Below are 27,737 nucleotides of genomic sequence, written 5' to 3' on the forward strand. Positions count from 1 at the left end.
TACACTCAACTACATGCAATATTTATATATGAGCAGATGTTAAAAGGTATTGTCTCATGTTTCCACACGCTGAATCATTGTTTATTTTATATATCATCCTCACAAGGCCAGGGAACCTGAGTCAACACATTTCCATTAGACCCCTGGCATATTTCATTATATATTTTTGGGCTTGCTTCTCTCATTGAGAAGCACCAATCAAATTAAAGCTTTCATAAACAGTTGTATACAAAAAGGATTCAGCTGACACCTCAAATACATGTGCTATGTGTTGTTTATCATACAAAGGCCCAAATGTGATTGGTTGAGAGATGAGAAAAACATTCAAAATTTATAATTTTTCCAAATTCTGTCGCTTCAGTCAGCCTACAAATATTGAATGACATGTGCCAGGGGTCCAACGGCAATGTGTTCACTCCGTACCCCTGGCATGCGAGGATGTTTATACATTGGATATGTGTTAAAAGGTTGATAGGTCACATACCATATGCTTTATCATAAAACATTAATGTCTTGTGTACTATGATAATAAAAAATATTTTCTTATTTGTTCTTCAAATATCCTTTAAGGGAGCCCTAAACACTGACAATCAGGATAATTTAGGACTTTATAGAAATATATTTTATAACTGAGTTCATTAATGATTTTTTAAAAATATTTTCATACAAGGATGCCACCTTTTTTAATGAAATAAAAATGATAGAAATAAGGGAATATGTAGGAAAGTGAAAAAATGTTTATTTTTTACATAAATAATTTTCTCCAAAATTTCTCGAAGTCCTACATCATTGTTACATAAACCAACATACAAAAAAAATTAAATACATAGAATGACCCCAACAGTTCAGAAATATTTTGACATTTTATACAAAAGATTACAAAAAATGTAAGGATAATCACAGATATTTTTTGTATATATGGAATTTCTGAATTTTTCTACAAATTTAAATAAAGGTTTTGCCATTTGGTGTACAAAAATTCATATCTTACATGGTGGAGCCAGGTTTATAAGAGAGATAAAAAATAAAATAACATAACTTTACAATTATAAAAACAAAGGGAAGTAACTCTTTACAACTGACTTGACAAATACTTGGACACCGAGTTGATTATTTTCTTACACTTTGTAACTCTTGCTTTACCATTTACAATTTCTTGAAACAAGTGTTTTACTCCATCTTCACCATTTCTTGTGTGTGCTAGTTTAATATAATTCATATTCAAACCAGATTTTGCAATTTTATTTGCCATAAATTCTGTAATCACTTTTCCATGGACTAAGACGTCAAGAGATTTCAAATTGTCATTCTTTACTGAAGAAAACTTTAGATGCTGTAAAACATAATCGTACATGACACTTTGACTCAACAGAGTGTTGAAAGGAATGTTATGAAAGTTCACTAAATTTTGTAGGTCCATAGCATCAGTCAGAGCACAATGAGAAACCCCTGTTGACTGGATTCCTGCATCTCTCATAAGAGACTCCTGAGAAAAACTGCCAGTTTGTGTCTTTAAATCAGAATTTTTAAAAACCTCCAAAGTGTCGATAAAGCCGGCAATACATGTATTCATCACAATATTTTGTGACATAATGTTTTGAATAAATAATGGAAAGTCAAACCGTAATCCATTGTGGCTCACAAGAATGTTAGAATTCAAGTCCGATAGCCACTCTGAAAACTTTTGGAGTGCTGATTTCAAGTCTGTTGTTGCAAGTTTTTGATCCCTGTAGTAAAGTTCATGGTTTTTCATATGGAGACCAGTCACACAAGTTGCATTTGCAGATATTGTACCATTGGGTTTTATGTATTTTTGAAATATATCCTGTCCTCTTGCAGCTCCTATTTCCAATATTTCTGCTGATGAACCTATAAGACAAATCTGAGACAATGCATCTCTAGAAAAAAAAATGGATATATATATATCAATGTCTCATGGAAATACATGTGTATATATATCTGTATATAAAACTTTACCTAAACCTGTTGTTTCTAGGTCAAAGTAAACAAATGTGCTATCAGTATTTCTTAGTGGTATTCTCTCTGGTTCAACAGTGGCACTTGGAATGGAATTGATGTCCTGCTCCTCATCCATTTTCTCTAGTCCAACCGACGTTTCATATGTTTTTCCTTCACGCACTTCTTTACAACCCTGATCTTGACTTGAGGATTTCCTAATTTGGCATCTCCTTTTCTTGTACTCTGCAGTACTCTGTCTTATCTTCTGTAACTTTCTTTTTCTGTCCATCTTTTCAACCGCCTTTTCTGTATAGGCTCCAGGAGACATATTCAGTTCATCATTGACCTGTAAATATACATGTAAACATAATCATTATTCATTTACATGAAATGAGAATACATGTATATGGTTATTTTATATTGCATAATTTTTTCGATTATTCAAATATACTTACTTCTTGTATATAAGACTTTCCAATGTTTTTCTGTGCAACAGCTGCAGCGATTCTGAAACTTGTACTTTCTGATCCTGACAGAAAGAGGCTCTTTGGATTTTTTGATGCAACGATGTGATTAAAACTTTCGCATGCTTGTGTCGATCCAAGATCAGATAGTTTATCAGCTTGTTGTGCATACGTCTGAATAATGGCTTCCAAGTCCTTTTTCAACTCTGGACATGTTAGATACCTGCTGTATGGAAGATTCCGTGGAAGGTAACTTGCTGGATTCCGCTTATATTTACACCATGAAGGGCATGCCAGATGGTCTCCATACATATGAGGAATAATACACAATAAGGATTTTTTCAACTCCTCAGGTTTTTTCTGGTTCTGGGCAAGAACATAAGAAAAGCATTTCTTTAGATGTGTCATAGTTTTTCCTCTAAGTTGTTGATACTTTTTGAACCTTTGCAAATCATACAGTTTGTTTGAAAATGTTTTCTTCAGGTGATTTCTGTCACTGAATTTTGTAATACTTTGCTCACACTCTTTCCTTGCACGTGAAATTGTCGTACTGTCATCATCCATTACTAATTCATGTGGATGGATATGATCTTTTTCCAAGTCTTTCAACATCCCCACAATCATGTCAGGCTCCATAGCTTTGGCTGAGCCATCCCAATTCTTCCTGGAAATTAAAATATAAAAATAAGCATGTGAAAAATATAAATATTATACACTGTATTAATTAAACAATAAAATACTTTCTTTGTTTGTTATTACTGGAATGAACGAAAGCAGCTGTTGCAGAAAAAATACATAACCCGCTTACGCGGGTTATGTAAATTTTTTCTGCAATAGCTGCGACTGTTCATTCCAGTAATAACAAACAGAGAAAGACATTTTATTTTTTATATTTATATCTGTTTTAATAATCAATTAAAGTAGGATTAAAAAGATTAATTATTGTATTAATGATGCGATCGTCTTTATACGTTTCATTGATGGAACAGCCACTGATTAAGAAATCTGTACCAGCGACATGCCTATTGTAGTTTATGCAGTGATGAACGCAATGGGTTTTCTTCAGAAATAAAGGAGAAAATATTCAGTGGATGTAAATATTTTGCAGTGACCTTCAATCACTATTGATTTTTTCTTTACTTTACATATTTATTTTTATATATTATACATTTGATACTTATCAACTTTTTACCTGCAGTCATGGTCAATGGGCTGAATGCCTTTTCTTTTTGCATTTTCACAAAGTCTGCATTTTCTGCATCTATAATCATACCGCACTATTTTCCCAGATTTATCACCTATTAGTGAACTGTGACCTGTGGTTAAAAAAATAAAAAGAGATATATTCATAATCACCTCATAAATAAGTTTTATTTTCAAAAAGAAATATTTTTTTTTCAAAGTTTCTTCTTGAATGCATACCTGAATAGCTGTTATATTTCCTTCCACTAGATCTTGTTTGCCATCCAGCATCGGCCGCAACTCTTATTTCAACTTTCCTAAAAATATATAATAAAAAAACTACACTGTCATAGGAGAAATAAGAAAGACAAAAGGGTGTTGAGGTCATGACACTTGGTATATTTTTTTCATAAAATTTAATTCTATAAAATTTACCCATCATTCATTTTTATTTCTTCATCAAGAGCCTCATTGCAACTTTTTTTGGCAACAGATTCAATAGCCTTTCCTGCTTCTCTGTCTCTTTTCTTGACTGTTCCAGCCGCTACACCAGGGATATTCAATGAAGCAAATAACATTTGTAAATTAGAGAAACCTATTCCACTGCTGGTAATACCTACAAGACACAGAATGAATTGAAAATAAAATATTATTCACTGTCAAATATGCTGCATTATTAAATCATATTGCAAAGTTTTCTGAAATTACCTGCACCAAGCTTAGTGTTCACATCCCAAATGTTTTTTTCATGCCGCTTTCCAGTGGGTATGTTTGAAATAAAGCTGCATATAGTACACTACAAAATTAATGAAATATTTCATATGAATCGAGGCGATTACTTACAAACTTAAGTTCATTTATTATAAGTGTTTATATTGATGATGATGAATTTGACATTTACCTTTATGTACAAAATACTTCCAAGGCCATAATGCCTCTCTTGAAAACAATCACACAGATGTAATACAGTCCCACATTTCTTGCATCCTTTCTGTAGCTGGGCTGCTAGCACACCAAGTTCAACCACTCGACGACCCTTTGTATGATACATGTATTTGTTTGAAAGTAAAATTGATATAAAAAAAAATATCAATACATAAAATACCATTATAAGACAATGAAAACAGAAAAAGGAATTGATGAAAACTAAAGTTCATTTTTGCATTCTACATGTTTTAACATTCTATGTAAAATGTGTAGCTTGTAGAAAGCCTTGAAAAAAGAAAACTATTATTTTTGAAGTTGTTTTATAATATTGTCAAACATTTCACTTGTTTTACAAACCTATAAAATAACAGAGACCCTTTCAAAATAACTGTAATGTACTATTATTTTGCAGGAAAATTTTTTGGTGAAATATGACGTAGAAGCAATTGTTAAATATACATAATTTAATATCTATCAACAAAAACTTTTCCATACATTATTAACTTGATTAATTTGCCCTGCAAAAGAGTAGTAACACAGTCATTGTCTAAAGGACTCATGCCTCATATAAGGTTTACATTTAGAAATACCTCATGCCAGTCAAGTAGATTCTTTGAAACATCTGGGTGCAAAGTGTCTTCCTCATTAGTTTCGTCGGGCGGATCGTCGTTTCTATCGTCGCCTCTGTAATCTTCATCGGATGTATCTAATTCATCCTCGTCCTCTTCATCATATTCCGACCAACCCTCGTCAATGCTGGTACTCATAATATTTTTACCATGATTTGGGGGTCTTGAATAATCATGATCCATCCTTAACAAAATTTCGATAAATATAATAAAAACAAAATATACTATTACTTCTAAGGAAATGATGTTTTTTTGTTTTTTTTTCGAGTTTCCGAAAGCCGTTTTAGAATTAGAATGACTATCGTGCAGTTACCTGGAGACCTCTGTTTTTCTTTCAATTGCTTCAGATGTAGGAATTGGAACAGACTTTATTTTGGGGCGAAATCTTCCGCTTTTATACCGTTTTCTCAAACATGTCAAATTAGTGGACATGCTGTCTGTCATCTTCGTCACTCTTTTCCTACCTTTTTATCCTAAAGAGCGGAAAGGGGAGTAATTCATTTTATATTTTTAGAATATTAACGGAATTTTTTTTCCCGAATAAATACGAAGGGCGGATCACTCCAAGTTCCAAAAAATACCGAAGCTACCGGAAGACTCTTTAGGTAGTGCAGTGTTTAGAGCGTCCTTAAGCTATAAATAAAGTTTTGTGGTTAGTTTTTTGTTTAATTTAGTAACGGGAAAAATGCATATTTAATTTGAATTCTTTCTTAATTACTGTTATTTCAATTCTGACTTCCGTAATTAAAAGCTCAAGATTATTAATCAGACAAGTTGTCATTATATATATAATGCTATATAAATGAAAATGCAAATTTTTAAATCCAGATATGATAAGTGAAAAGACGCTGAAACAATGCAATAAGTTGATCCTCCAGGCAGCTCTTGTTCAATTAATGACAATCGGCTAATGGTACTTTGCGGAACGAAACGGAAAACGGAACCAGTTGTGGGGCACCCTAGGGGGGATATGAATATATTATATATGATAAAAAATATATTATAAAAGCTAATATAATAAGTTACTTTATGACAAATTATTCTGCCATTTTATATCTTGGGAAACCAACCAAAAAGAAGTGTCAAGTGTCTGAAGTAGAGGACCATGAAATAAAATGTCTATAAGTGATGAATTATTTTGTCGTTGAGTTTTTGATCTGCTGTGTCAAGTGTAGTGACTATGTGAACTGTTTTGAATGAGAGACGTACACCTATCATTAATGTAAAAAATTATTAATGCTTTTCCTTCAAAGCTTACTGTCAATAGCTTATTATCAAAAGAATATCCTTTATGTGCCGTCTAAACGTAAAGAGAGTTGTCGCGCTTTGCCAGTATGGTCATCTCTGGTTCCGTTTCGTTCCGCTAAATACCAATATCCGTGTGGGTATTAGTATTTAGCGAAACGGAACGAAACACAGTTAAGTTGGAATAAGATGATACACATACAAGCATTTTGTTGTTATTCATTTCATATCATCTTTTTATTTATTAAAAATTAAATTTAGGGGAAAAAATAAAATAGGAAGAATGTAATTCATCCATCATATATCCAGCATAATAAAAGGATTTTTGCAGAAGAAATTCATCCATCATATACTATCCAGCATAATAAAGCATATTTTTTACCTTTCAAACTTCTTCAAAAGTTTTGTCTTTATATCAGTTATGTATACAAATACAATCGCAGGCCTTGATGTTGATAGGAAAACGTAAATACCATCTACTAGTATCTTCAACTAAATTGATATGCAAAATAAGTTTAACATAGATCTTAAAACGCGTGATTTGCAATTTGCTGTATGCTAACAAATATGTTTACTACCTGAACCTTGATCGATATCTCAAATATTCAGTTCTGCGCTAATAAGAAAAGAAACACACACAACAGGTTCCGTTCCGTTTCGCAAAATACCATTATCCACTACAATATTAGTACTTTGCGAAACGAAACGGAACGGAACTACAATATCAAGGGTTTTAAAACTCTGTTAATGAACGACATGAGATTTTTTTTGCCCTGTAAGGATTTGAATTTAAAAAACACGCTCAGCAAGAAAATTAATTTGACCGGCGACAGTCCGAAAAATTCTTGTTTTCTTTACATACAGTCAAAGAAAAGTTTTTTTTAACTTTTCATTTCTGTAAGCATATTAAACACTATTTATGCTTTTAAACATTTAAACTTTTAAACACTATTTATATTAGAAAAGAAGAGGAAAGAAAAGTATTTCAAAATGATCAAATCTTGTTCCGTTCCGTTCCGCAAATTACCAATATCCACACGGGTATCGGTACTTTGCGGAACGAAACGGAACCACATCTTCTCATTTGAAGAGAAAAAAAAACAAGAACCAACCAAAAACAACATAAATCTGCCGTAGTATTCATAGGAATATTTCAAAATTATTTTACCTGATAGAACAAGTCATTTTTGATTAAAGAGATATATGACATTCACGTAACAACTTATTTCTTCATATATTTATTTCATTGTTACAATTTTGCTGAGGTTCGTTTAGTTCCGCTGATCATGAATACTAGTACTAATTTCTGTAGTGACTATGTGAACTGTATTGAATGAGAGACGTACACATATCACTGATGTAAAAAGTTATTGCTTTTCTTTCAAAGTTTATTGTCAATAGCTTATTCTCCTTCACCACAAAGTCACGTGGGTATCACGTGAGATATGCAAGCCTACTCCCAGATCAGTTGCGCGTTTATTCCCAGATCGAGCAGAAGTGTTTTTTCATTGGATGTGATTATTAATTGAATTTGGATATCTGAACAATGTCAGTGTTACAAAAACTTTCTGACGAGTTTGGAATTAGTACCTAAACCTTGAAATTGAGCAGTTTGCTCCGCCCACAAGAACTGCTTCTGATGATGGAATAATTAATACATTTAAATGCATTAGTACTTTTTGTCGCACATTTTGTCGACAATGCAGAATTTTCATACCTTATTTTTTTTCTAACATCAGTAATAATTCTCAACATTGAATGAGAGAGAGAGAGAGAGAAAGGGAGGGAGGGATAAATCAAACGTAAAAGATTTTTGTACTTTGTTTTAACAGTAATTGCTTGACAGTACGGGCTTATCTAAAATAAAAGTATAATATAATAGGTTCTAGGGCATTATTATCACACTGAAGCTGTCAACTGTGACCATTAAAATTTTTTGTTGGTTCATATGTTAGAAAAATGCGTGCTTATCGCAGAATTCTCCGTTATATACCAGAATTCTGTAATTTCTTGCAGACATGAAGACTTCAAGACAGTAGATTTATCGGTTTCACACGTTTGTTTTCTTGTTCTGTCTTTAATGCGATAACCCTTTACATTTCACCATTTTAATGGAATGCAGACATTTTATTTGAAAAATTGAAACTTATAAAAATTATATATAGTACATTCCTGGTAGTTAAATACATATTAAATCCAAACAAAAATTATGAATTGGACTAAAAACACATCAGATTTGTGTTTCTAACTGCATGATACTCTCCGCTTCAGAAAGATGGAATGGTTGCATTTTCGATAACATATAATGCGTATTAGAACACATGAATAGAAAAATACTTTGTCTCAAATTGAAAAGAAAATTATATTGGAAAGAGGGGAATATTTAAAAGTATTCCATGTCTGTGCGTGATTCAATCAAATAGTTCATTCCGGCAAGCTTGGATCTCCCTAAAATGTCGGAAAGGAAAATTGCGATAATCTAAGATGTGGTTCCGTTTCGTTCCGCAAAGTACCGATATCCGTGTGGATATTGGTAATTTGCGGAACGGAACGGAACAAGATTTGGTCATTTTGAAACAGTGTTTCTTTCCTCTTCTTTTCAAATATAAATGGTGTTTAACTTACAGAAAATGAAAAGTTAACAAAACTTTTTGTTTGATTGTATTTAAAAAAAAAGAATTTTTAGGACTGTCGTCAAAATAATTTTAATGCTGAGCATGATTTTCATTTCAATTCCTTACAGGACACAAAACTTATCTCACGTCGTTCATTAACAGAGTTTTAAAACTGTCACAGAGCAATCACCCAAGTTAATTAATTGTAAATGAGAGAGTTAGAAGTTCTGATAGGTTACAGGTGTGCGGCGCAGGCGTTGTAGCCCTGTATCCCAAGAGTGTGATTTTAGCTTGTTAGAGAGAAAGAGAGGGAGAATTATAATTTGTTTATTTGTCATTTCTGTTATCGATGTTTATTGTGCGTGATAGAGTTCTGAGAGATGAAAGTGAGCATTAGATTGATTTGTGTGAGAAAGTGGGCCCTGGGAACATGTGTGAGAGAGAGGAGTACAAGTCTGAAAGTCAATGAGTGTGGACGTGTCTTTTTATTGTGAACATTGTGATTTCTTATAGATATATCTTGTGTTGTAAATATGTAAATAAATGATGTAAATAAAAACAATCGTCATTATTAACCATTATTGAGGAACCCCGTCACAAAACCTTTGATATAATAGTTCCGTTCCGTTTCGCAAAGTACTAATATTGTAGTGGATAATGGTATTTTGCGAAACGGAACGGAACCTGTTGTGTGTGTTTCTTTTCTTATTAGCGCAGAACTGAATATTTAAGATATCGATCAAGATTCAGGTAGTAAACATATTTGTTAGCATACAGCAAATTGCAAATCACGCGTTTTAAGATCTACCTTTACATAATAATGTTAAACTTATTTTGCATATCGATTTAATTGAAGACAGAGAGATTGTATTTACAACAAGGCCTGCGATTGTATTTGTAAATATAACTGATATAAAGACTAGACTTGAAGAAGCTTGAAAGGTTAAAAAAAATATGCTTTATTATGCTGGATATATGATGGATGAATTATTTCCTCTTCAAACATCCTTGTCTCATATATTTCTTTCCCCTGAATTTATGATGATTGAAAGGATGGGATGAAATGAATAACAACAAAATGCTTGTATGTTTATCATCCCATTCCAACTTAACTGTGTTTCGTTCCGTTTCGCTAAATACTAATACCCACACGGATAATGGTATTTAGCGGAACGAAGCGGAACCAGAGATGACCATACTGGCAAAGCGCGACAACTCTCTTTTCCTTTAGACTGCACATGAACGACATTTTTTTCATAATAATCTATTGACAGTAAACTTTGAAGGCAAAGCATTAATAATATTTTATATCAGTGATAGGTGTACGTCTCTCATTAAAAACAGTTCACAAAGTCACTACAGAAATAATTAGTAGTATTCAGCGGAACTAAACAAATCTCAGCAAAACTAAAACACAATGGAATAAATATATGAAGAAATAAGTTGTTACATGAATGTCATATATTTTCCTTTAATTAAAAATAACTTGCAATTGTTCTATCAGGAAAAGTAATTTTGGAATATTCCGATTTACCCAGGATTCATCAAAGCTTAAAAATTGGCTGTTGAATACTATGGCAAATTTAGGTTGTTTTTGGTTGGTTCTTGTTTTTTCTCTTGAAATGAAGAGATGTGGTTCCGTTTCGTTCCGCAAATTACCGATACCCGTGTGGATATTGGTAATTTGCGGAACGGAACGGAACAACATTTGATCATTTTGAAACACTTTTTCTTGCCTCTTCTTTTCAAATATAAATGGTATTTAACTTACAGAAAATGAAAAGTTAACAAAACTTTTTGTTTAATTGTATTTAAAAAAAAAAAAGAATTTTTAGGACTGTCGTCAAAATAATTTCAATGCTGAGCATGATTTTCATTTCAATTCCTTACAGGACACAAAACTTATCTCACGTCGTTCATTAACAGAGTTTTAAAACCTTTGATATAATAGTTCCGTTCCGTTTCGCAAAGTACTAATATTGTAGTGGATAATGGTATTTTGCGAAACGGAACGGAACCTGTTGTGTGTGTTTCTTTTCTTATTAGCGCAGAACTGAATATTTAAGATATCGATCAAGGTTCAGGTAGTAAACATATTTGTTAGCATACAGCAAATTGCAAATCACGCGTTTTAAGATCTACCTTTACATAATAATAAAGTTAAACTTATTTTGCATATCGATTTAGTTGAAGACAGAGAGATGGTATTTACATTTTCCTATCAACATCAAGGCCTGCGATTGTATAAAGACAAGACTTTTGAAGAAGCTTGAAAGGTTAAAAAAAAAAGATATGCTTTATTATGCTGGATTTATGATGGATGATATACTTTCCTCTTCAAACATCCTTGTCTCTTATATTTCTTTCCCCCTGAAATTTTTATTATAAAAAAAGATGAGATGAAATGAAATACATAAAATGCTTGTATGTGTATCATCTTATTCCAACTTAACTGTGTTTCGTTCCGTTTCGCTAAATACTAATACCCACACGGATATTGGTATTTAGCGGAACGAAACGGAACCAGAGAATGACCATACTGGCAAAACGCGACAACTCTCTTTACCTTTAGACTGCACATGAACGACATTCTTTTCATCATAATCTATTGTCAGTAAACTTTGAAGGAAAAGCATTAATATTTTTTTTAAATCATTGATAGGTATACGTCTCTCATTCAAAACAGTTCACATAGTTACTACACATGACACAGCAGATCAAAAACTTAACGGCAGAATAATTCATAACTTATAGACATTTTATTTTATGGTCCTTTACTTCAGACACTTGACACTTTCTTTGGTTGGTTTCCTAAGATATAAAATGGCAGAATAATTTGTAATAAAGTAACTTATTATATTCATTTTCATTATATATAATATATTCATATTTATCCCCCCCCTAGGGTGCCCCACAACTGGTTCCGTTCCGTTCCGTTCCGTTTCGTTCCGCAAAGTACCATTAGCCTGACAATCCAAGTAATCTACCAAATGGACAAAGTCATGTTGACAATTTTTTTTTATAAGAAGACACCAAGGATACTAGTAATCAAAGAAAAAAAGTAGTTATTAAAAAGCAAGATTTATTATCAAGTGATCACAATAAATCATAAAATAGTCCAGTCCTCGAACTATTTCCTCTACCCAAATGTTTAGCAAGTTCTATTCGTTTCTGTAGAGAAATTAATGTTTGGGTATAAAATTACACTTTTTGCTATGTCAGTTCTGGAAAAAAAGAGAAAGTTTTGGATTCAGTAGTCAAGTTTGCAACCTGCAGATGATAACTAAAAGGAACTCGGATGAAATACAATATGTGCCAAGAATAAAATTATGCTATTGTCCTAGACCAGGGAGAATTTTACCTATACAGCATCGTATAATTGAATTTTTTATGCATCGTTGCTATGGAAGCAGTAGTTTAGACTTGTTTACATGTACAGCATTATGCTGAATTTTGTCTTCTGTACTTACTTAAAACCCTGCTGTATAGTTTTCTGAAATGATTCATCAAAATTACATCTGCCAAATGTAATGGTAATCTTGTATACATACATGTATCAATTTGCTAAATGTATGAACCGCTAAAAACGTCGACTGTACAGTAAAATCTTTATCCCAGATATATGGTAAAGCATGACCCACATAGACTTACTGGCTGCCTACGATAGGACCTCCCCCTCCAACTGAGTATTCATTGCCGTAAAAATGTAGCCCCAGGAGAATTTTCTGTCTGACCTCGGGGTTATCATCAGGGGCGAGGGCCAAAACACAGGACTCCATCCAAGATAACGGGCTGTTTGGTTATGATCTAAATCAAAGTACTCAGAAGTACTGAAAGCCGCGGGCTCATTTACAGGGTAATGAACAAAGACCGCAATGACAGTTTAAAAACAAGCTGATTCAGACATTGAAAAGATGATTATATATATCTATATATTTCATATATAGCATTAAAAAGCTTTAAAATTAATTAAAATGTAGCTAGAATTTAACAGCGTAAAATATTTGTCACATGTATCATTTCGGGGTTTTACATACCAACAGAAGTAAATAAACACTGATGCAGCAAGATTATTTAAGGTCAAACAATTATGCACAGATGGGTCCTCAGCGGGGAGTTTTGCATCAAAGCGTACATCAAGTCATTAATGGTGTTCCCCGCATTTGTATAAGCCTGATAGTACACCCTTTATTTATAGAATATGACGCAGACAGGGATACCTGATGAAAACCTTTCGCATATTTTAACCAAATGATTAATCATCGAAAACGATATAAAGTATTTTATTATGATAATTATTTTTGACAATTTCAGATAGCTATGAAAATAATTCAGTGTTTGTATTGCCTCAAAGGTGATTGCGCAGACGTACTATATTCTAACTCGTAAATTTAATTTGGCGGTGAAGAAGCAGCATTTTCTGTTGCTCACCGTCGCAATAGCCGGGCATTTCTCTACGAGAAATGAGCCCGGCTAAAAATGAGATATTGTTTAAGGCTATGTGCACGCAATAAAGTTTATATATTTATTTTTGTTAAAATTACAACATTATCATACAATGATTGAATAATTGTTAATGGAGCAATTATGAAGCAAAGAAGATTTTTGTCAACATTCTAATAATCTTTTAAGTGTGCTTGACAGATTAGATTAATTACCTAGATGTACCTAAAATTAACAATTACTTTTATATTACTGATAGTTGTGATAAAATACTTGACTATCGGTAAAATCCTTTAAGGACATACGTACGCAACGTACATGTACTAAAACTCTACAAATTAACTTTTCCATTGGTAATTTTCTTAGATAGGCCCATTTTCTCAATTTCATTCAAATCATTGTATCAAAGATATTCTTAGTGCATACGCAAAAATCAGCATACATTACCAGGAGTTTTGAACAGATATAAAATGAGAAAATCCTTGTATTTTTTAAAAGAAAAAATAACTTTATTAAGCATGATTTTAGTTTGTATTTCCTCAAAACTAATTTAGAGGAGGTGTGCAGCAGGGATAATAAAACAGCAAAAAGATCTTTTAACAACTTGAAATTAATCAGGGAACAATGAAATTAAGTTCAAAATTACATGTACGTTTCGTAGTCCTTAAATGATGCCTCTTGCAACATTATCTAGATGGATTGGAGAAAATATACGTCATCAAACTTAATGCATCCACAACAGGTAGCAGCTCATCAAAGTCTGATTTACCAAACATCCCTTCAACATTTCTGTAAATTTATATAAAAGAAAACCACAAATATTTTATTCATCAAACTTTTTTTCTTTCTTGCATCTAGGGGTTAAAACGCTCCGAAAACTGGGACTTAGATTTAGGCAAATTCTTGATAATAACTTGATAGTGTGCATCTACTTGAATCATTTCCTTGTTGATATGTTATCAGTTTTAAAGTCCAAATGTCCACGTACTTCAAAGTGTATTAGCTACCAACATTCAACTTCCTTCACAAATCCACAATGAAGGTAGCCACCTTGTAACAAACATGGCAGATAGTAAACCAAAACATTCTCTGGGCTCTCCGCTCTTGTGAATCCCACGATTTACCTATTGATGTTGTATGTGAGGACTGTGATAAATTCATTTGTGCCAAGTGTGCCCAAACAGATCATAGAGATCATGATTGGAACTCTATCCACAGCAGCCACCCAAAGGAGGAGAGGTCTGAATAAATTTCTGAGGAAGATCAAGGAAGAAGATCTGCCTGGGATAGATGAGAAGATGGAGAAGATTCCACAGCAGATCAGAGAAAATAAAGAACTGCGTGACTCTGAGATTAAAAAGCTTCAGAAGCATTGTGATGAGATAATGGCCAGGCTATTTGAAATCAGGAAACATACTGAACATATGTTGAGAGACCATTCAGAGGAAAAAAATGAAAAATTGAAAATTAAAAAATCTGAAATGAACAAAAAGAAGAAAGAAGTTAAACAGATTGCTACGTTCATGGAAGAAAACAACAGCACCATGTCTGATTACAGCTTGATTTACAACCACAGAGAACTGACACAAATGTTATCTGCCCTGGATATTGATATAGAGGACTGTAATCATTCATTGAGATACGAGAAAGGAAAAATCAGTGATGAGGTATTACAGAATATGATAGGGAAAACTCGGGATTTAACTAGTACCAGTTTGATTGAAACAAACTCATTTAAATATGGAGATAATATGATACTTTTATTGGAGTCATTAATGTGTGAAGATTTTTGCTACATAAGAGATCTAAAGTCACCTTACACCGAACAAGTAAACAAAGAAGGTGAAATATATCATAGATATAATATTGCCGCTAATGACATGTGTGTGGCAGATAACGGTGATGTTTTTTTCACTGACTTAAGTAACCATTTCATCAGCTGTCTGACACCATCATTATCTATCTCTACAGTCATCAGTACAGATACACTGGTACCAAGAGGAATCTGTCAGTCAGTGGACGAGGGACTTCTGGTTACATTATTAGACTAGAGGTACTGTGAGCGATGAGCTCACTAAATGATACCCCCCGCCTCCCATATCGTTATAACTGGTGAAAAAGTCAATGTTTTCCTGTGGCCGGGAAACCCAAAATATGTGCCGGATCAAAAAGTAAAATAGGAGGTGCACAATGGCAATATGTAATAAAGATTCTGTGAAAGTTTCATCAAATTTCATTCAGTGGTATAAGAGGAGTTGCGGATAAGAGATGGGTACCCCAAAGCGTAACGGACGGACGGACAGACGGACGGAATTAACGATTACTATATACCCTCCCGCTTTTCAAGCGGGGGGTATAATGAGGAATCTGACCCCTACACATTAGAGATACACAGCAGACGTCTGATAAGGCACATCACAGTGACAGGTGACGTCATCCATGAGTATGAGTACCAGGAGGACGGTCAGACCAGACTGTTTACATTGCCAGGCAGAGTCACACAAAACAGTAACTGTGATATTTGAGTACTGAACCGTACAAGTCTCTTTACAGATGAACTAATCATTATGTCGTCCTCCGGTCGTAAGAAGTCTGTCTACCGTGGACAGAACCTAACAAAGGACTTTGGTCCAGCTGATGTAGTATGTGACTCCTCTGTAACATCCTTGTTACTGACCTTAACAACAAACAGATCCATATACTGAGTCCTGATGGGGGTTTCTGAAGTTCTTACTGACAGACAATGAAGTGAACCGTCCAGTCAGATTATCACTATACAAGTCTTCACTGTGGGTGGCATACCAAGAAGGAATTGTCAAAGTGTTTCAGTACACAATGTGAAATGTATAGTACAAGAAGTACCGGGTATATGGAGATAACGAACAGTATTCAATATCAAAGTCCATAAAACAATACAAAATAGGAGCAGAGGTGGGATCAGATGCCATGGAGGAGTGAGCATCCCCTGCTGACCGGTCACATCCGTTGTGTGCTCCTTGTCATGATCGGGAAATAACGGAAAATCTGTCGTCAAAGAACTTATTCTGTAAAAACACCAATCTGGATGCAGTTTATATTTGTTTCAGATACTTATCTGATGTTTCTTTTTTTCAATTACATGTATATATGAGTTACATTTTTTTGTATACCATTACAACAATGCACAATGCATGTACAGTAAAACTTCGAATCTAAAACATATCACAGGATTTTTATCTCAAATTTCACCACCCGCGGAATCATTGAAAATCTTATACAATTGGTTGATATTTCATATGACACATCCTGAATCAAGATAAAAAGTACTTTAATAATAAATATATTTGTATACCCCCCCCCCCCACTTGAAAAGTGGGAGGGTATATAGTAATCGGTATTACCGTCTGTCCCTCCGTCTGTACGTCCGTCCGTCCTTCCGTCTGTTACGCTTTAGGGTACCCGTCTCTTATCCGCAACTCCTCTCATACCACTGAAGGGAATTTAATGAAACTTTCACAGGTTCTTAATGACATATTGCCATTGTGCACCTCCTATTTTACTTTTTGATCTGACATACATTTTTGATTTTCCAGAGCAAAACATGGACACTGCCATTATATTCCTATGGGAGGCGGGGGGTATCATTTAGTGAACTCATTGCTCACAGTACCTCTAATTTATTTATTGTTCAAATATCCTCATCATAGGCGCATATTTGTATTTGTTATAGCCCCCCCCCTCTTGAAAAGCGGGAGGGTATATAGTAATCGTTATGTCTGTCCGTCCGTCTGTACCTCTAGCTGTCTGTTCGTCCGGCCGTCCATCTCTTTTGGGGTACACATCTCTTATCCGCAACTCCTCCCATACCACAGAATGAAATTTGATGAAACTTTCTCAGAATCTTTCTTACATATTGCCATTATGCACTTCTTATTTTATTTTTCGATCCGACACACATTTTGAGTTTCCCACAACAAAAGATGGACAATCCTAATTTATTCATATGGGAGGCGGGGGTATCATTTAGTGAGCTCATTGCTCACAGTACCTTTTATTTTCTCATGTTTCTTACAAATAAGCTGCCATTCAAAAAATGAAATTCGATCATACCACATAAAATGAATAATGTAAAACTGTAAATCAAGATACCAAGGTAGAAATAACACTTAATCAGTCTAGAATAATGCAATGTGATCTTGGCAGCTCTAGCTCTATCGATGACCGAGTCTTCTACCAAAAGGATCCGCCGAAATATGTCTGAAAACTTGCCGTCTCGGTGTCAAACAATGTGCAACTAATCAATCTACCAAAAGGACACAATCATTTTTAAAAAGACACTGAATATAGATCAAAGAAAATATTAACAAAACACCACAAGCTAGAGATCACAATACATTATAAAAATAATCCAGTCCTTGACCTATTTCCCAGATAGAGATTCCAGTTCCTAGTTGTTTAGCAAGTTCTATTCGTTTCTGTAGAGAAAGTAATGTTGAGTAAAAAATGACACTTTTTGATCTGTCAGTTCTGAAAAGAAAAATTGTGGGATTCAATGGTGAAGTTTGCAACCTGCAGTTGATAACTAGAAGGAACTCTGATAAAATGCAATTTGTGCCAAGAATAAAATTATGCTTTTGCCCTAGACCAGTGAGAATTTAACTTATATAGCATCATATCAAATATTTCATGTTCTCTTGCCCTGGAAGCAGTAGTGTAGACTTGTTTACCTGCACAGCATTATGCGAAGTTTTGTCTTCTATTCTTACTTATATTCTGTTTATGCTCTTCTGAAGCTACAATCCATTTAGACTTTGGTTTATATATATTTTTTTAAAATTTCTAAGTATCCGAAAGAAATATATCTTTCAGGAAATTTAACATTCATAAACCAGTGATATATTCATGTCAAAACATGTTAAAACAATAATGCAATCCAGGTACACTGAACATTGTTTTACTAAAATTACATTTGCATAATGCATTGGTTTATATGTTGTAGATGAATTAATATGCTAAATTTGTGAACCGCTAAAAATCGACTTTTCAGTAAATATTTATCCCAGATATATTATGGTAAAGCATGACCGATATAGACTTACTTGCTGCCTATGATAGGATCTCCCCCTTCAACCGAGTATTCATTGCCATAAAAGTTTGGCCCCAGGATAATTTTCTGTCTGACCTCAGGGTCATCATCAGGGGCGAGGGCCAATACACAGGACTCCATCCAAGAAAACGGGCTGTAGGTCCGTCTTAAATGCAAGATATTATCAAAGGCCATGTATTAAATATATAGCAGTCTAGATATATATACAAAGCATTTATCGGTTAAGAGGAGTTTGAGAAGGCCCAGCTATTTTACAAGGGAACAGACGAAATAGGATGAGGTCAATGAAAAATCTATAAAAAAACACTGGGCCAGAAAACCCGAAGCCTATATGAAGCATCCTTGGGTAGTTTTAATTCTAAATTGAACAAATCATGACCCCCGGGGATAGGGTGGGACCACAATGGTAATCCAAGTTTTTACATTGAAATATATAGGAAAAAACAGGGGCCACATAGCTCATCTTAGCACTGGCTAAAAAAAAAACAAAAATCAGTATACATATACTTAAAATAAGAGCTTTCGACACTATTCATCAGGTGTCAATTAAATTTGCTCTAAATCTTGTTCGAAAATAACTATACTGATTGTGGATTTAATATAATTCATGATAGGAGAATGGGGCCCCAGACCATAGTTTTGTCAACTGATCCCTCTGATCAGAAAAGCTCACTTTTGATCTCAGTCTCACTTTTCCACTATATATTCCTTTGGAAAAAATAAGACTGGGATCAAAAGTGAGCTCGTCTAAGTTTTATGGCCCCCAGGCCAGGTGAGCTAAAACTTCTTCTCAAGAACAGCTTGGCCAAGAAAATGAAACTTATGTGGAAGCATCCTGGGGTACTGTACACCCGAATTGTTAAAAAATCGAGACTTCCGGTGTAGGGCTTGACCACAAAAGGGAATCGAAGTTTTACATTCAAATATATAGGAAAATCTTCTTTTCAGTTAAGAACCACAGGCCAAGAAAAGCTGAAATGTATATGGAAGCATCCTGGGGTAGTGAAGATTCCAACTTGTCAAAATCATAACACTTGGGCATAGGGTATTACAATGGGGAAAATCTGGTGAATATGAATATGATTAAAGCAGAGACATATAATAGAGGGATCTCTGGTTAAAGTTAATCAAGGTAGCATTGTGACCCATGAACCTCTTGCTTAATAACAACGTTACCAATGACGGAATAATTAGCTAATGGAGGACTTGTAAAGCAAACAATTAAGGGTTTTGTCAGAACTTATATCATATATTATGTGATTTAATTAACTAACTATATCCCCAAAAAGTTTAAAAATTACCTTCATATCACTGACTGCAGTTGTGATAAAATACTTGGCCATTGATAATGTTTTTATTGACGCCCCTTGTTACATTTAACCTAGACGGATTGGACAAATTATACGTCATCAAACTAAATGCATCCACAACAGACCTGTAGCAGCTCATCAAAGTCTGATTTACCACACATCCCTTCTACATTTCTGTAAATTGAAAAAAGAAACAAGAAACATTTTACTCTCTCTCTCTCTCTCTCTCTCTCAATTAAAATATTGTGCCTTAGATTAATACAAATTCTTGATATAAAGTTGAAACATGTGTAGAGTGCATCTACTTGAATTGTTATCTTGATAATATGTTATCAATTTAAAAGTCCAAATGTCCACCTACTTCAAAGTGCATTAGCTACCTACATTTAACTCAAAGCTACATCGAAGGTAGCCAAAATTCAACACACATGGCAGAGCTCAGTCGGTAGAACGCCCGCTCCGTGACCGGGAGGTCGTGAGTTCGTATCTCGGTCGCGACTGACCTAGTCGTTAAAATGGGTAGCAAATGTTCCTTCGCCATGCGCTCGGCACTTTGAAGTGAAAGTTGCGGGTCCCTCGGATGAGACCTTAAATTCGAGGCCCTTTGGCAGCGGCAGGCGTTGGCACGATATATTAAAGATCCCTCACTGCTCAATGGCCCTGAGTGCCGAGTAAAGGTCAAAATTTGAAGCCCTTTACCGGCATATGGTGACGTCTCCATATGAGTGAACAATTCTCGAGAGGGATATTAAACAGTATACAATCAATCAATCAATCACATGGCAGAGATTAAACCAAAATCTTCCTTGGGCTCTCCGCTCGTGCATGTCAAGATGTGTGAATTCCATGATTTACCTATTGGTATAATATGTGAGGACTGTGATGAATTTATTTGTACTATGTGTGCTAAAACAGATCATAGAAGTCATAGAACTCAAGACTGGAAAAAACTATCTACGGCAGCCACCGAAAGACGTAGAGGTCAAGTAAGTTTTCTTAGGAAGATCAAGGAAGAGGATCGGCCTGGGATAAATGAGAAGATAGAAATGGTTTCAAAACAGATCACAAAAAATGAAGCACCGCGTTTCATTGAGATTAAAAAGCTACAGAAGCATTGTGATGAGATAATATCCAGGATATTAAAAGTCAAACAAACTATTAAACAAATATTGAAGGATAATTTGGAGGAAAAAAATGAAAAATTGAAAAGTACGTAATCTGACAAAAAGGAGCAAGAAATAGAAGAGATGGTAATTTATGGAGGACAACGACAGCACCATGTCTGATTGCAGCTTGATTGACAAGCACAGAGAACTGACACAACTGCTGTCTGGCCTGGATGTTGATATAAGGGACTGTGAACATTCAGTGAGATACAGGAATGGAGAAATCAGTGATGCGGTACTGGAAAATAAGGTTGGAAAATCTCTGGATTTAGATGATATCAGTTTGAACGAAACAAGTTTATTTAAATATGGAGATAACGTAATAGTTGTATTGGAGGCATTGTGTGAAGATCATTTTTACATACGAGACTTGAAGTCTGTCTACCGTGGACAGAACCTGACAGAGAACTTAAATCCAACTGATGTAGTGTGTGACCCCCACTGTAACATCCTTGTTACTGACTCTTACTAGAAGCAAATCCATCTGCTGAGTCCTGACGGGGAGTTCTTACTGACAGACAATGAAGTGAACTATCCATACACACTGTCCCTATACAACTCTACACTGTGGCTAGGATACATTGATGGACTTGTCAAAGAGTTTCAGTACACTATGGGAAATGTGTGATATAATTCATTGTAATATTTATTTGAAGTGACTTGTTACCGTATATACTCGCCTATAAGTCGGTTTTTTGGGAGTTGATTTTTGGTCCAAAACTCTATATCCGACTTATAGGCGAGTCATCGAAAATGGGTAATTTTCCTGGCGGCAAAAATGTAGTACTGAGTATTTTTACACAACACCGAACGTATATCGTTGACAAACGTCTGGACATTTGATGTATTATTTATTTATAGTAATATTATGCATAAAATACATGAATTTACTAATTAAATAGTTTTTCTTTAGTGTGCATTGCGTATTTTGTTAATTATTTACATTACTTTTCCTTTTAGTGACTTCTTGTGACAAACAGTTCTGCACTGTGAACATATCGTTTATAGGTAAAGTTGAATAGCGAACCCGATTAAATGCCATTCAGCATCAATCGCAACTTCTCGGGCCTTTACGACTGGCGGAAAAAAGATCTCGAATGTACTAGGAAGACGCCATGACAATTCCTTTGAAATAAATGCACAAGGGACCTTTTATCTGTGGAATATTGAGTTTAACTTTATTCAATGTAATTATATTACTTAAAATATACTTTAGAAGGAACTTCTATCTCCGTCTATCCTACATTTGAATAAACAGGAAATGTATAAATTTTTAACATCCAGTGATGTTAATACATTCGAGGTTGTTTTTCCGACCTCTGACGGAAAGACCCAAGATGATGCGATTGATTCAGCATAAGTGATATATATAATCTAATATCTAAAATATTTTTCACGACATATTTTTTTAACTTAAAATATTTCAGAATATTCTTCGCTATTAAAACTCAATTTTTTAGGAAATTAATTGTTTGTCATTACCGGTACACAATTTTCTCAGTATATCTTAAGAATCTGTAAGATTTACCAACTTTTTACATATGGCTTTCTGGCTTAATATTTTATGTCAATTTTATACGTGTTTTAAAACATACTTTTTTTTATATGATTTTACTGACATCACAATGGCTTTCTGGCTTAATATTTTATGTCAATTTTATACGTGTATAATTGTGTTTAATTATTTTATTTATTTAAAATCCAATCTTACCCAAGACACACTGGTGGTGGTATCACCAGAATCAGTGATTTTCCTTCTTCATTGAAAGTCTGACCTACGTGTTTCAGGAAATGGACCAATTCTCGATAGATGGTGATTCATTATCTATTTGATAATGATTATATAATTATGATTTTCACTTTTGTTACAAATATATATTGAAAAATTTGAAGTTCAAATTATATTATTATCTTTCATGTACTTAAGGTAGTCCGATCCTCAGGTTTATAAAATTAGCAGTTAAGTAATTAAAACTACTCATAAAAGTATTTCTGAATCCACAGTACGTCTTTAAAGTTTAAGATTAAAGTTAATCATGTTAAATAGAGAAATTTATCAGATCTCAAATATTTATGCAGAAAAAGCGAATTGGAATATCAGCAATGCATTCCCTAATTGCAAATAGATCAACAAATATATTTTAGGTTAAAAAATGATAGGTATCCAGGCATTCAGAGAAATTGTCATGATTTTCATACTTATTTGATATTATTTGTCTGCTATTTCCGTCATGTATTCTATAATACAAAACGAAAAAGGCTTTTGCTATCATTGCAAGACACCACAAATCACTTCTTTTTTCATATCATGCTAATAAGCATTTGTATCTAAGGTTGGATTCAAGAAAATCTTATTTCTCTAAAATTGTATTTATTTTTTTTCCTTTTATAGGGTAAAAATGTCAAATTTTATACCTTTTCAAAAACCACGAATCTTTTAAAGATGAATAATATGAAAATTGTTGCATAAAAAATTTCATTTTCAAGCTTTATTTTGATGCATTTCAAATCAAATATTAATTTTGGAGTTATCCTTCCTGACTGAGGATCGGATATCCTTAAGTAGCTTTATCTTTGATCCAACTGAGGTCAAAGATCACAAAGTTTAACTGTTTTCACTATTTTCACTATGCATACATTTACAGCACTGTATTAAAAGGTTTATGGTTCATATGTTTCCACATGCTGAAACATTGAATATTTAATACATTGGATATATATTAAAAGGTTGATATTTCATATACTACGTGCTGAATCGTTATACAGTGTACTATAATTATAGTAAAGCTTAGCTATAAATATCATAAACTATAATTAAGATCGTGTGGTTTGCTTTATATGTATTTCAGTAGAGGGAAATATGCACATATAATTTGAAACTTTTCTTATTTAACATAATGTCAATTCTGACTTCCTTGTTTAAAATCTCAGAATTATGAATCAGACAAGGTATCATTACATACTGCTGCAAAATTATAAATCCAGATATCGTGAGGGAAATAAATGATAAAATAATGTATACGTTGATCCTGGCAGTGCTACGTCAAGTTCTATAAATGACAACGCAATCTCAAGTTCTTCAAAAGGACAAACGGTGACATTTTTAAGACGCTGAAAATAATCAAATTAACAAGAGGCCTATGGGCCACATCGCTCACCTGAATGGCTTTGGCCATGCTGTTCTTCACCAGATTCCCCCTTATACATATGAAATAATAAAAAAGTAATAATTAACAAAACACAACAAGATTTATCTAGAGATCACAATAAATCATAAAAGTAGTCCAGTCCTTGTCCAATTTCCCAGATAGAGATTCTTGTTTCTAGTTGTTTAGCAAGTTCTATTCGTTTCTGTAGAGAAAGAAATGTTGGGTAAAAAATGACACTTTTTGATCTGTCAGTCCTGAAAAAAGGAAAAAAAAAAATTCAGGATTCAATTTTCAAGTAGGCAAACTACTTATGATTAATACAAACAGCTTAATACATTAAATAATATTTGTGCCAATAATAGTCTTATTCGTTTGCCCTAGATCAATGAGACTAATTTCATCCATACAGCATTATACTGAATTATACGCTTTCTTGCTCTGACAACAGTAGTTAAGACTTGTAAACTTTTACAGCATTGTGCTGAATCTTGTCCTCTCTACTTACTTATATTCTGCTGCATGCTCTTCTGAAGGTTCAGGAGTTTTTTGAGCAGCTATGAAGCAAACAAGGTTTCTGACAGAATTTCAATCATCTATTATTTGTAACTGATGACAGATTAAATGTATTACCTTGATGTCACTTAAGTCTAAAATTACCTTTATATTCCTGGCAGATGTGATAAATTACCTAACTGTCAATCAGTAACATTTTGAGATGATGTCTCTTTTAAATTTTTGTTAATTACCAAGATGGATTGGAGAAATGATACGTCATCAAACTAAATCCATCCAAAACAAGTAGCAGCTCATCAAAGTCTGATTTACCAAACATCCCTTCTACATTTCTGTAAATTTATGAAAAAAAACCACCACACATTTTATTCATCAAACATTTTCTCTTTCTTGCATCTAGGGTTAAAAAAACCTCATAAAGCCCTTGACAAAAAACAAAGCAAACTCTTGATGATAAGTTGATTGTGTGCATCTTCCTTTTTTTTGTACATCAAATTGAACAATATCCTGACAACATGGTATAAATTTTTAAGTTCGGAAGTCTACCTACTTCATAATTCATAGCTCCTTATGCGTAATGCAGTTACATTCGGCAAGATTCAACAAACATGGAAGTTAGTAAACCCAAATATCCACTGGGCTCTCCTCAAGAACATATTGAAATGTGTAAAACCCACGATTTACCTATTGATATGATATGTGAAGACTGATGAATTCATTTGTGCAAAGTGTGCCAAATCAGACCATAGAGATCATGAGTGGAACACTTTATCCACGGCAGCCACCCAAAGGAGGAGAGGTCTGCTTAAATTTCTGACAAACATCAAAGAAGGGGAACTGCCTGGAATTCATGCTAAGATAGAGATGGTTTCAAAACAGATCACAGAAAATGAAGAAATTTGTGACTCAGAGATTAAAAAGCTTCAGAAGCATGTTGATGAGATAATGGCCAGGTTATTGGAAATCAGGAAACATACTGAACAAATGTTGAGAGACAATTTGGAGGAAAAAAAATGAAAAATTGAAAAGTAAGAAATCTGAGATGGACAAAAAGAGGAGAGAAATTCAAGAGGTAGTTAAGTTCATACAGGAAAACCGCAGTACCATGACAGATTACAGCTTGATTGACAACCACAGAGAACTGACAAAAATGCTCTCTAGCCCGGATGTTGATATTAGGAACTGTAACCATTCAATAAGATACAGTAAAGGAGAAATCAGTTATATGGTGCTACAAAATATAATCGGAGATACTCTGAATTTAGATGATATCAGTTTGAGTGAAGTAAGCTCATTTAAATATGGAAATAACATAATACATTTATTGGAGGCATTGTGTGAAGATCATTGTTACATAGGGGATATAAAGAAGACACGTTGCACTGAACAAATAAACAAAAAAGGTGAAATAAAACATAGATATAATATTATTGCTGGTGACATGTGTGTAACTAATACTGGTGATGTTTATTTGACTGTCTTTAAAAACAAATCCATCAGCCGTCTGTCACCATCAGGATCTGTCTCTACAGTCACCAGTACAGATCCACTGGTGCCATTAGGAATCTGTCAGACAATGGACGGTGGACTACTGGTCGTTTTGATAGACTGGGAATCAGATAGGTATAAATTAGAGTCACACAGCAGACGTCTTGTGAGACACGTCACAGTGACGGGTGATGTCATCCATGAGTATGAGTACCAGGAGGACGGTCAGACAAGACTGTTTACATGGCCATACAGAGTCACACAGAACAGTAACAGTGATATCTGTGTTGTGAACGATACAAGTAACAATACAAGTGAACTAGTGATTATGTCTCAATCTGGTCGTATGAAGTCTGTCTACCGTGGACAGAATGTGACAGAGAACTCTATTCCAACTGATGTAATGTGTGACTCCCTCTGTAACATCCTTGTTACTGATGCTAACAACAAACAGATCCATCTGCTGAGTTCTGACGGGGATTTCCTGAAGTTCTTACTGACAGATAATGAAGTGAACAGTCCATCTTCTCTATCCCTATACAAATCTACACTGTGGGTGGGATACCGGGAAGGACTAGTCAAAGTGTTTCAAATCACAATATAAGACGTATTACAGATGAAATGTGTTATTATGCATTGTAATTTTCATTTGAGGATACATGTTAAATTCTTAAAAGTCTGCAAGATTTATTAACCTTTACTACTTATTTATTGACTGCTAAATCAATGTTACAATTACATGTAATTTGAATTTGGCAAAAATAAAATCCAAACTTACCCAGGATACACTGGTGGTGGTATCACCAGAATCTGTGTCTTTCCTTTCCTTCTTCATTAAAATCCCGACCTATATGCTTTAGGAAATGGACCAATTCCTTATAATGAATTATTATTCATATCACATTTACAATATTATTTTAAATGACTTACTAGTATCCTAAACTGACTAACAAATAAAATCAAATAATCTAGAAAACTAGCTGATCTTATCCCTCTTCAGCACGAACAATAGTAGCAACAAATCAATGAGTAAGGAATCATCTGATTTGAGGAATATCTACATTTACATTTTATAAGAAACAATGTAAAATAAATTACTTAATTATTTAGTACACTTTTCTTGATGTACTTTACACCGAGAACATGAAAGTAGATATTCTAATTGTACATGTGTCCTGAGTCAACACGTTTCCCATTGACCCTTGGCATGTTCATTCAACATTCGTGGGCTGACTGAAGCAATGTATTTAGAAAAAATGACAAATCTTGATTGTTTTTCTTATCTCTCAACCAGTCACATTAAGCCTTTCTATGATTAAAAACTCGTAACATGAGCGTTTGAGGTGTCAACTGAATCCTTTTTGTATACATTATCTGTTTATTTCAATGGTGTTTCTCAATAAGAGAAGGAAGCCAAGCCTTAAAATATCTAATGAAATATGCCAGAAATCCAACAGCAACGTGATGACTTATTAACACCCTGGCATTGCTTAATTGATTTTTTAAAAGCATTTCATATCACTTATATATTCATAGCCTGTACTGATCCATTAAATGTATC

At 33.9% G+C, this 27,737-nt stretch overlaps 2 protein-coding genes and 2 long non-coding RNA genes across 4 annotated transcripts; all 4 read right to left on the reverse strand.

Moving 5' to 3' along the window:
* Positions 1 to 620: 620 nt before the first annotated feature.
* On the reverse strand, positions 621 to 2,742 carry LOC134253157 (uncharacterized). Its single transcript, XM_062735666.1, has 3 exons — positions 2,415 to 2,742; positions 1,978 to 2,305; positions 621 to 1,869 (listed from the first exon to the last, which is right to left on the reverse strand). Exons 1-3 carry the CDS (start codon positions 2,733 to 2,735, stop codon positions 1,073 to 1,075), a joined length of 1,446 nt encoding a protein of 481 aa, XP_062591650.1. The 5' UTR covers positions 2,736 to 2,742; the 3' UTR covers positions 621 to 1,072.
* Positions 2,743 to 3,866: 1,124 nt separating this feature from the next.
* On the reverse strand, positions 3,867 to 4,347 carry LOC134253155 (uncharacterized). Its single transcript, XR_009989078.1, has 3 exons — positions 4,314 to 4,347; positions 4,041 to 4,221; positions 3,867 to 3,922 (listed from the first exon to the last, which is right to left on the reverse strand). It is a non-coding gene; the product is annotated as an uncharacterized LOC134253155 (long non-coding RNA).
* A 96-nt stretch (positions 4,348 to 4,443) lies between these two features.
* LOC134253160 (uncharacterized) lies at positions 4,444 to 5,629 on the reverse strand. The gene is made up of 3 exons (XM_062735670.1): positions 5,475 to 5,629; positions 5,123 to 5,345; positions 4,444 to 4,641 (listed from the first exon to the last, which is right to left on the reverse strand). The coding sequence occupies exons 1-3, from the start codon at positions 5,603 to 5,605 to the stop codon at positions 4,459 to 4,461; spliced, it is 537 nt and encodes a 178-aa protein (XP_062591654.1). The 5' UTR covers positions 5,606 to 5,629; the 3' UTR covers positions 4,444 to 4,458.
* A 7,046-nt stretch (positions 5,630 to 12,675) lies between these two features.
* LOC134253153 (uncharacterized) lies at positions 12,676 to 27,000 on the reverse strand. Its single transcript, XR_009989077.1, has 3 exons — positions 26,955 to 27,000; positions 24,922 to 25,020; positions 12,676 to 12,828 (listed from the first exon to the last, which is right to left on the reverse strand). It is a non-coding gene; the product is annotated as an uncharacterized LOC134253153 (long non-coding RNA).
* Positions 27,001 to 27,737: the final 737 nt, after the last annotated feature.

This window comes from Saccostrea cucullata, unplaced genomic scaffold (genome assembly GCF_032062105.1).
Source record: "Saccostrea cucullata isolate Sc308-1 unplaced genomic scaffold, CSIRO_AGI_Scuc_v1 ctg4517, whole genome shotgun sequence".
Lineage (NCBI taxonomy): Eukaryota > Metazoa > Mollusca > Bivalvia > Ostreida > Ostreidae > Saccostrea > Saccostrea cuccullata.